An 11,433-nucleotide genomic window follows, 5' to 3' on the forward strand; every position below is an offset into this window, starting at 1 on the left:
TGACCCTGGACTAATTCGCCTTCGTCTGGAATGATCCTGTTTGTTGTATTTTTGACTCTTGTTCCCAGCCTTGCCTGTTTTGACCACTTATTAGGACTGTACCTTTTTAATAAATCCATATGACTACAGTGGTGTGAAAAAGTGTTTGCTCCCTTCTTGATTTCTTTTTGTTAGTATATTTGTCACTTAAATGTTTCAGATCAAACACATTTAAATATTAGTCATTTTTAAGTGAAGGTGTTCATTATTAAAAGAGAACAAAATCCAGACGTACATAGCCCTTTGTGAAAAAGTGTTTGCCCTCACCAGTTAAAACATGGCTTAACTGTAGTTCATCAACATACTGTAGGACCTGCCTGATAAAGTGATGTAGACCAAAAGATACTTTAAAGCTAAACATCATGCCAACATTTAAAGAAATTCAGGAACAAATGAGGAAGAAAATAATTATGATCTATCAGTTTGGAAAAGGTTATATGTAAAGCCCCTTTACATATAACTAATAAAATAATTAATAAAATACAATAATAATAATACTTAAAACCCAAAACTACAAACTTAGAAATTAATTTAGCTAAGTCTACTCTTCTTTGCTCTGTTTGCAGTTCACTTTAATAAAACATAGAGCATCAAAAAACACAAAAACTTAAATAAAATACAAAATTTCAGTGCGCTTAATGCGCTTAGTGCATTTAATACTACACTGCTCTAGCATACAGAGCTTCTCTGTGTTTAAACTGTATTTTAAACAGGAATTTTAACACATGGGTTGGGGGGTCGAGTTTTTAACAGATCATGATTAGAACTGAAAGAGTTTATCTGAACTTCATCTACATTTCATTACAGAAACTGCTTTCAGATTCCGTCAAACCACATTCCACACACAGGAGTAACTCAGGACACTGAGAGAGAGAGAGAGAGAGAGAGAGACAGAGAGACACAGAGAGAGAGAGAGAGAGAGAGAGAGAGAGAGAGACAGAGAGACAGAGAGGGAGAGAGAGAGAGACTCTATATCTGTATCTTCATTAGAAAATAACAAGAACTGGTTCTGGGTTTCACTGAAAACGAAAATAAACGAAGACAACAACTCAGGCACAACATTACTATTGTGCGTGTGTGTGTGTGCGTGTGTGTGTGTTGATGCTGATTGCAGTGTAATGTCCAAATTCTTTGGCTCCAGTTCAGCTTCTAAAATGTTTATCTCTTTATGGTTCCAGTAAAAAAAATATTGTATTCCAGTCTGCAGTGCTGTGTGGTCAGTAGTTTGATCTGCAGTGCTGTGTGGTCAGTAGTTTGATCTGCAGTGCTGTGTGGTCAGTAGTTTGATCTGCAGTGCTGTGTGGTCAGTAGTTTGATCTGCAGTGCTGTGTGGTCAGTAGTTTGATCTGTAGTGCTGTGTGGTCAGTAGTTTGATCTGCAGTGCTGTGTGGTCAGTAGTTTGATCTGCAGTGCTGTGTGGTCAGTAGTTTGATCTGCAGTGCTGTGTGGTCAGTAGTTTGATCTGTAGTGCTGTGTGGTCAGTAGTTTGATCTGTAGTGCTGTGTGATCAGTAGTTTCATCTGTAGTGCTGTGTGATCAGTAGTTTCATCTGTAGTGCTGTGTGGTCAGTAGTTTAATCTGCAGTGCTGTGTAGTCAGTAGTTTGATCTGTAGTGCTGTGTGGTCAGTAGTTTGATCTGTAGTGCTGTGTGGTCAGTAGTTTAATCTGCAGTGCTGTGTAGTCAGTAGTTTAATCTGCAGTGCTGTGTAGTCAGTAGTTTAATCTGCAGTGCTGTGTGGTCAGTAGTTTGATCTGTAGTGCTGTGTGGTCAGTAGTTTGATCTGTAGTGCTGTGTGGTCAGTAGTGTTATGTCTTCATTAAGATAACATGTATAAAAACAGCGTGCAAAGTCTCTGTTCAGTAAAGTGACTCACACACACACAGAGGTGCATTCGAACTCTTGTTTCTTTTACTGGGTAACTCACATGAACTAACACATTGCTAATGCCACCTACAGGATGACTGATGTAACAACAGCTATAAGTTTAACAACTACATAACATTTCCTCCCACCTTACTGAAAAAGTACACATAAATGTTTCTTGATTAATTTACAGAACTAAACTAGAGGTCGGGAGTAGACTGTCCCTGGCCTCAAGCCAAATCAGGGGATTATTCTGCCCCTTTGCAGAAATGGCCCACTAGGATAACTACATACAGTCCATAGTTCTTTTCCTTTCAGTTTCTGTTCAGTTGTTCTATATGCAACACAAGTTAAAGTAAAAGTTCTACAGATTCAGGCGGTCAGGTGGTTTAGTAACTCGAACAGGGTAGCGCCTGGTTCTCTCTTTTGAAGAAATGGCATCCTGTGTATTCTGACCATTAGGTGGCATATCTCTGTGTTCCACCTGCAAAGGTAATCTTGAGAGGCCATCAGCATTGGCATGATGAGCTGCTTTCTTGTACTCAATTGTGTAGTTGTGTGCAGACAAAAGTAGAGCCCACCTTTGCATGCGTGCTGCTGCCATGGAAGGCACGCCTTTCTGTGCTCCAAAGATGGTGGTCAAGGGGCGATGGTCTGTGAGAAGTGTAAACCTTCGCCCATAGAGATATTGGTGGAATTTACGCACACCAAAAATGATCGCCAAGGCCTCGCGCTCAATTTGTGCGTAATTCTGTTCTGCTTTGCTAAGAGTCCGTGACGCAAATGCTACTGGCTTCTCCTCTCCACTAGGTAGCACATGGGAGATTACTGCCCCTACACCATAGGGTGAAGCGTCACATGCCAGTCGAATGCTGTTTTGGGGATCATAATGTGTCAATACATTGTGTGACACAAGCTGTTCCTTTGCCCACCTAAAAGCAGATTCACATTCCACAGACCAATGCCAACGTGTCTCCTTGCACAATAGGGCATTCAGAGGATTCAGAATGGTTGCAAGATTCGGTATGAAGCGCCCATAATAATTTATCAGACCCAGGAATGATCTCAACTGGGTGAGATTGATGGGAGCCGGTGCTTCGACAATTGCTCGCACTTTCTCTGGAGATTTGTGCAATCCTGCAGAATCAATTATATGACCCAGGTACTCCAAAGAGTCTTTGAAAAATTCACATTTGTCCTTCTCAACTCGCAAGCCAAACTCCTCCAGACGTCCAAGCACTGCATCAAGATGTTGTAGGTGTTCGGCGTCAGTACAGCCAGTCACTAATATGTCATCCAGATAACAGTGTACGTTGGGTAGCCCTTGCAAGATCTGGTCCATGATGGCTGGAGCCGAGGCAATCCCAAAAGGAAGACGATTATAACAGAAGAGACCTTTCTGTGTGTTGATTGTGAGGAGTTTTCGCGAGCTCTCATTGACTTGCATTTGCAGGTAGGCATTGGATAGATCCAATTTGCTAAAACGTTGTCCTCCTGCCAAGGATGCAAAAAGATCCTCAATACGTGGAATTGGATATTGCTCAACTTGGAGGAAAGGGTTTATTGTCACTTTGAAATCGCAGCAAATGCGCACTGCTCCATTCTTTTTTACCACTGGAACTATAGGAGTTGCCCATTCGCTATATTGTACAGGTGACAGGACTCCAATTTCAGTAAGACGGGTCAATTCAGCTTCAACCTTTGGGCGTAGAGCATATGGGACCACTCTCGGCTGGAAAAACTTGGGTTTGTGCTCAGGCTTTAGTGACACGTTTGCTTCAATGCCTTTCATCACTCCTAGCTCTTTAGAGAACACTGCAGCATGTTTCCGCAACACATCATCCAGCGTACCCATTCGAACTGCCCGTATCTCTTGCCAGTTCAATTTGATTTGACGCAACCACTCTCTGCCAAACAACGGTGGATATTCGCCCTGGACAACATACAGAGGAAGCACAGCAGTTTGTTTGTTCATTTTCACTTGAACATTGACGACCCCTAGTGGACACAATGCTTCACCAGTGTATGTCCTCAACACTATATCAGTTGGCTGTAGGGGTAAATGGTTCAGTTTCGCTTCATACGTGGCTACTGACATCAGTGAGACTGCTGCCCCTGTGTCTAGCTCCATCTCACAAGAGATTCCCTCAATTTCAGGTTTTACTATGATGCGTGCATTTTCTCCTGCTTTAGAAGGTTTGTGCAGGGCTAGGTCAGAGTCTGTATCATCACTGGAAACCCTTCCTGCATCCACACGATGCACACGTTTTCTTTCGGCAGAACCCTTGTCTCTGGTTGGTCTGTTCTTCATTTTACTTTGTTTTATTGTCGTCTTATTAGATCTGCAAACACGACTTATGTGTCCCTTTTTTCCACACAAATTGCAATTCTTATCCTTGTACCAACAATCATCTTCATTATGATTTGTTTTCCCACATCTTTTGCATTTATTTTGGACTTTGCTTGATGAGAGAGAGAGGGCATGCACCTTTAGTGAACCACTGAGCTGCTGTGACTCTCGAGCTGCTGTCTCCATGGATGCTGCTATTTCGACCGCTTTTTGAAATGTGAGCGAAGCCTCTGTGAGCAGTCGTTTTTGCATAGATTCACTCTGCAATCCACAAACAAATCTGTCTCAGAGCGCATCTTCCAACTGTTCCCCAAACTCACAATGCTCAGAAAGTTTTTTAAGCACTGCTACATACTGACAAACGGACTCACCCATCTCTTGATTCCGTTTGTGGAAGCGAAATCTTTCTGCGATGACCAGAGGCTTAGGAGAAAAATGCTGCTGTAATACTGTTTTTATTTTGTTGAAGCTCTTGTCTCCAGGCTTCTCCGGTGCGACAAGGCTACGAAGTAGGCCATATGTCTTACAACCAATTACACTCAGTAGAACAGGCACTTTCTTTCCACTCTCAATGCTATTTGCCTCCACAAAATGCCCAAATCTTTCAATGTAGGTTGTCCATTGCTCCATATTCTCATCAAAAACCTCAATGTGGACAATGGTAGCAGCCATGTTACTTGCTTTCTTCCCAAAACTCTCTCAAAACAAAAACTAGAGCCAACTTACACACTCTGCTGGGTCCAAAAGCAATTCAAACACCTCGTCGCCAAATATGTTATGTCTTCATTAAGATAACATGTATAAAAACAGCGTGCAAAGTCTCTGTTCAGTAAAGTGACTCACACACACACACAGAGGTGCATTCGAACTCTTGTTTCTTTTACTGGGTAACTCACATGAACTAACACATTGCTAATGCCACCTACAGGATGACTGATGTAACAACAGCTATAAGTTTAACAACTACATAACAAGTAGTTTGACCTGAGAAGGAGGCACTGGTTCTTTTTAACAACATGGCCGAAATCCTGGCTTCAGTTCTATAGAACAGAAAGGAATGGAAGCATGGTGTCCTGCTTTATAAAGTCACTTGGTGAAACACATGAATGTGGCTCAATTCTGATTTGAAAAAATCTGAAAAAATATAGTCTTTAAGCCTGTAATATGAACATAATCCTTAACACATTATGACAACTAACACATATTGTTTTTAGATTAATTAAACATTTGAGGTATGTAAAAAAAAAGGAAATAAAATGCTAAAATTTAACAAGGTTTTCCAGAAACAAAAAGACAACAGCACAGATGAAGTCACAACAGCTAATCTGTCCACTTGTCTATCACATCATCCACAATAATTAATCATGTGATCAGGTGACTTTAGATTCTTACACAGCCTAGAAGTCAAAAAATGAAACAAAGCCAAGGAATGAGAGCACGCTGCCAAAAACTACAAACACACCATCAGCAGCTTCTATCAGTTCTCTGATCTGATTCTGAATAAATAAGAATCTGATGCTCTCACTCCTCCACCTCCTCTGAACCCGGAGAGAGAGTTCCACAGAAATGAGACACCAGCACCAGCCTGTTCTGGGACGCCCTCCAGGAACGGGCGGAAAAACGAGAACGGGTGAAAACTAAAGTCACGCCGAGCGCGCTGGGCGTGACTAAAGAGTGATATAGCACTTAATCATAACACAAGTTAACAATCGGTCCAGACCTTGGCCTGTCGAAATTTCTGCAAAATGAATTCTAATTAAATACCCCTGTCATAGAAGATGCTTCTGCTACTTTTAAGTTGTATGTCTGGCTGCATTTTGGCTTTCCAGTGGAAACAATAAACGGTAACAGAGTGACCAACAAGACACAAACCATATATAAATACTGTAAGTAAATCCTACATGTGACTGTTTCATAGGCAGTTGTACTAATCCCTTAGCTCTGTACTGTATTTAAAAAAAATGTTCTGTCCCTGTTTGCACTTCAAGCATAGTCTTAATATCACTGGTTATGGTTACGCATAGTTAAATTACAAAAGATTTAGGAGAAAAAAACACAAACCATAGGCTTAATATGACTGGTTGTTGTTTGCACTATATAAGACTTAGAACAGTTTTATATTTATTTTTTATTCTTATTCTTATTTCTTATAGAATCAATGTGTGAGAGAAACCAGTCTGTTAAGTTTGCGTTATATGATTATGTCAAATAAAACTCTAATTTTCAAGCCATTTTTCATTTTTGACATTTTCTTTCAAATTTTACTTTTAAATCTTGTCTTGTCTCGTTCTCGTGAACCCAGTATAGTGTCTCGTCTCGTGATATTAGTGTCTCGTCACACCCCTATTAATAACTGGATATGGTAATATACTTTAGTATTATAGGATATAGATGTTAACAATTATAACGAGCAGCTGCTGGGTGGTCCTGACTGAACAGATCAGGCTCTACTGGATGTTCAGTCCAGAGAAGTGAAACTTATTGTCTGAAATCTTTTGTTTAGCTTCATAAATGAGCTGATTGAGCTGCTTATTTATAGCTGATTAAATCACAGACAACACTGCAGGTCTGATAAAACTCTACTGGTTACTGTCACCTGGTACTGAAGGCACTTATATTCCTGCTGTGACTATCAGCGATCTCCCAGCTCCGGACTCCATTGCCCAGAATGCACCACACACTGACATCCCTCATTCACCCTCTCACATGACTAATTAGACCACAATCACCTGAATATCGACTTCACCTGTTTCACTCAGTATATGTACCCCTGCACTTTACTCACTCCCTGCAGAGTATTTGATTGGTTCTCTCTGTCCACAAAGCATTTATATTGCCTGTATTATTGGCTTTTCTGTGTATGATCTCTTATAGTGACCTGCTCTTCTATTGACCTGGACTGTCTCTCTGATCCTGCCTGTGGTTGACCATGAGTTTGGATTTCCCTTTTTTCATTAAAGGCCTTTTATCATATTTCTGTTTATCTCAACTCTGCCTGACCCTGACAGTTACATGTAGTTCAGGATTGCTCTTTATCTGGTATGTTACTGTCACAACATGTCTTAGTTTGTATTAGTTACAAAAACAAGTGATAATAATTGGTATTTCCCTTTGCATTTGCACAATTATATTTAATACAAATAATACATTAAAATATATGAGATAATTTTCTATTTATTTTTTATGTTTTATTACTTATGCAGGTGTAGCATCACCACTGAAACGAAAAATAGTTTCTGTCTTATACACTGGGTCTTATTTTTTTTTTATCAGAAAACACAGATTCTCCTCTCACACACAATTTTCCTGATAAAGCAAACAATGCACAGCATTGTAAATAAATTAATAAATAAAATAAAATAAAACCCTCAAATAAAAGTACATGACTTAATAAGCACAAAGTACATACAGTAAATATTACAGTCACAGCATAAATTCATAATCAGGAGTTATTCCTTACCTTTATATTTCAGGACACTGTGTGTGATATTAAAGAAACGATATCTTCACCTCCTGAACGTCAGTGATCAACTGTTTACAGCATTACTGAGTGTGAGATCAAATCACTGTGGGTGTGGATCACTGAACAGCGTCTCTAAAACCGGTTTGATCTAAATCTCAGTAATGCAGGATAAGTAGTCTGTGTTCAGTAGTTAGTGATGTCTAGTCTGATCTATACTGTAGTCACTAGTTGGATCAATGGTGGTGTGTGGTCTGTAGTTACACTACTGAAAACCAGTCTAACTGCTGAGTGGTCTCTGATTGGAGGTTTAAATTCTAAACAAAACAAGACTGAAAAGAGTATAATCACGCTCTGTAGTGATGAACATGTAGATCTGTCTCCTTTTACACACTGTGTCTCTCACAATATGAAAGCAGCACTGAATACTGAGTTAAGTATTCTAAGTCGTACTGAAGGTGATTAGATAATGATATGCCAATCTCTCACAATAATACAACTTATATTACTTATTTAACCATCAGTACTATATAGTAATATACTAACATAAATGATAAATAAAACGATAAATAAAAATAAATTCAAATTACTGAATAAAATAATAGAAAATTGCATTTGCTGACAAAAATGGCAATGCTGTCGATAAGTAGCAAAACCAGATGGTTGCTTTGCTGTTTGCTAAGTATTTAGAAATCAGCTTTAACATACATCAAACCAAAAAACATATGCTGCCCCTCCTGATGAGACGGAACAATCTGGAGTTGGAATTGTGTCAATTTCTCTAAATGGTAAATGTCAGCGGACAAATAATTAAGAATAATTAGCAGAATCAATCAATTTAAAATATTTAATATTTAATAGTTAAAATAACTTAATGTGTTTTTCTCAGGATTTAGTCAGCACTGGGTTTCCTAATAAGTCAGGTTGGATTGTTTTAAGCAGCATTTTGTAGATTTGTACACACACTCCACTGGAATGAATGAGGAACTGGCTGCATTTTCTTTTCTTAAGAAAAGAGACAACCAGTTTAAAACCAGTTGGAGCACATTTTACCCACATTAAACATCAACAGTCAACAGCATATAGAACAAGGTCCAATCAAATTCACCTGTAGCCCATTATCACACTGATATTAAAAAAAAAATAACTACAAGAGAAAACAAGTGTTTAGATTATAAAATGGATTAACAAATAGCTAACAGCTAGCTCTTAATTTTAGCATTCACAGCAGCATTTATAATAGCACCTGGAGGATATAACTGACAACTTTTTTATTTCAAATTTAATAAAATGTTTAAAATAATAAAAGTAAATATGGTTTTACTTTTTTGCTACGTCAGGCTTAATAACATACAAGCAGTATAAAGAACTGAATATTTTGAGGATATTTAGAGTCTGTAACAAAAAGCTAAACACTCATTTTTGGTTACAAGAAGCTGAAACCCTGGATTTAAGTCATCACTTCAGAAAGGAAACAACTGCTTTACTTCTTATAAAATTACATTCTCAAAACCTTTTCTCAATCTGTAGTTTAACTGTTTTCTCTTAGTCCTGTTTTTATACCCTCCCCTCCATTCCTATTCACATAAAATACCTCAGTAATAGTGGGGTAACAGATCACACATCTCACAGATTCTTCCTGTTTATAAAGATCTGGCATGATCTTCGTACTGAAGTGTGAGAGTGAGGGGATTTTGTAGTGTGGCTCAAGCACTTTCCTGTTGTCAGTGTTGGAGTATGAGGCTAGGTCTGCAGTGATAAAACACCCCAGTAGATGTAGTTATAGCTTTATCCTGCTCTGATTCTGCAGTAACAGGCTGATTAAATGCTGTGGTTAGAAGTTGTGTGTTGTTCTGCTCCCGGTTTGATCTCTGAAACAGGGTGATGAAGATGTAAATGTGTAGCTGTGTTGGACGTACTGTCACAGTTATATTGTTTTCCTGTGTCACAGTGCTACACACTGCAGCAGTGTTGCTCACAGCCATCAGTAAATGTTGCAGTGAAGCCTGAACACTCCTGTTACACACTGTGATTTAACTGATGTAGGAGGCAGATTTTTTCTCCAGCAACCATAGTGCTGCTAACACTTCATTAACTAGATTCACAGCTGCTTTGTCTTTTTACTCAACCTCCAGCATCCAGATTTAGATAATTATTACTTTAACTGCATATTTTTTTGCCAATGACATTTATAGATATAAAGTTATAGATATAAAACATTACATATTACAACACATTTCTTCTTATTTATTTTTTAACTTATTTTAACATTTAAACAGTTTTTACCAATTTATAAATTAAGATATTTATAATTTAGAATAAAACTCGTACATTTAATCAGCCAATCAGCTGTTCTCTCTCTTTTCTCTTTCTTTCCCTCTTAATATCTCTCCTTCACGTCCGGTTGTTCAGTGAGAGAAGAGAACTAATGCTCCTGGGGAGAATAAACTCAGACAAGTTGCTCAATTTTTAATAAATTACTTAAGTTCCCACTTTTCCCTTTTTAGAGCACACAATGTAAATGAACTCTCCTTTAACTCACTTTTCTTTCAAACTGCTGTTTATCACCGCATGTGTGCAGTAATGCTCTTCATAATGCACCGATCTGCATCTCGCTGAGCAGAATCTGATACCTCTGATATTTACAGCATGTGTGATAGGGCTGTGAGTTTCCTGGGCCTCTAAACTGGTAAAAGCTTGGAAAGTAACCAGATCGGGTTTGGACAATATCTGGATCCACCTGTTAGTGAACTCTGATATACAGTATTTTTTCCACACTTGTTGTCACTAGAGGGAGATGTGCCCTGTGTGCTGGATCAGGTCACTTGACTATAAAAACAGATGCTTCTTTTAACACTATTTTCATTCCACTGTAAAAAGGCATTTTGATTGTAATTGACCGATTTAGCATTTAAAAAGTTTTAACAGTAATTTAATACTCCTTTGAGCTCTCACAGCAGAGTAAAATAAAGATATTTACCTACATTTAGTGAATTTCTATGCATCATTTTAAGCAGATATTGTTTAAAAAGGAAAAAATAGATTAGTGTTCATTTAATAAAGCTAAAACTTGAACTTCAACCCTACTATATCTGACCCATTCTTACCACCAGTGCAACACTTACTAACACCTCATACACTACCAGCAGTGTCCCTGCTGAGAATTATTACCCACCAACCAAATAATAATAACTGCTCTGTGTAAAATAAAAAATAATAATAAAATGATATGTATAACTACTAAGGGATTCTATATGAACATGTAAGAAAAAAATAAGGTGTAGGAGTATAAAAAAACACTCTATATTATGAGAAAAGGATGTACAATACTCCATTCTAAAGAAACGTTGTTCCACTTTAAATGGAACAGCAGTGACTCTGCTTCTTAAACACCAGTTAAAATAACTTTAGCTTCTTAAATCGAAGAACAAGAATAAAAGTTCTTTAAAAGTAAACTTTAATTTAAATATGTTTACCTGATTTTAGATGGTTCATCAGTTCACTGTGGCAGAAGGAACCAAAGCAGAGCTAAAGGAGAAGAAACAGTGCCTTTTAGTGGGGCTGAAGAACATAACTATACACTTATATTTTCCAATAAATAACATTACTTTTTACCGTAACTAAAGCAGCAGCATCGTAACCTAAACTGACATACAGTTCCCCACTCCCTGCATCCTTCACTTACTCACTGCTGCACATCCAGATATAGACAAATAGTTT

At 38.2% G+C, this 11,433-nt stretch overlaps 1 protein-coding gene across 1 annotated transcript in view; it reads right to left on the reverse strand.

Annotated features, from left to right (window-relative positions):
• LOC111193564 (uncharacterized) overlaps positions 1-11,241 on the reverse strand; it is a 55,302-nt gene extending 44,061 nt beyond the window's left edge. The window contains exon 1 of the mRNA XM_049473043.1: positions 11,190-11,241. Coding sequence (XP_049329000.1) covers positions 11,190-11,208 — 19 coding nt within the window. The 5' untranslated portion in view covers positions 11,209-11,241. The remainder of the gene's footprint in view (positions 1-11,189) is intronic.
• Positions 11,242-11,433: the final 192 nt, after the last annotated feature.

Source organism: Astyanax mexicanus, unplaced genomic scaffold (genome assembly GCF_023375975.1).
Source record: "Astyanax mexicanus isolate ESR-SI-001 unplaced genomic scaffold, AstMex3_surface scaffold_33, whole genome shotgun sequence".
NCBI classification, from domain to species: Eukaryota; Metazoa; Chordata; class Actinopteri; order Characiformes; family Acestrorhamphidae; genus Astyanax; species Astyanax mexicanus.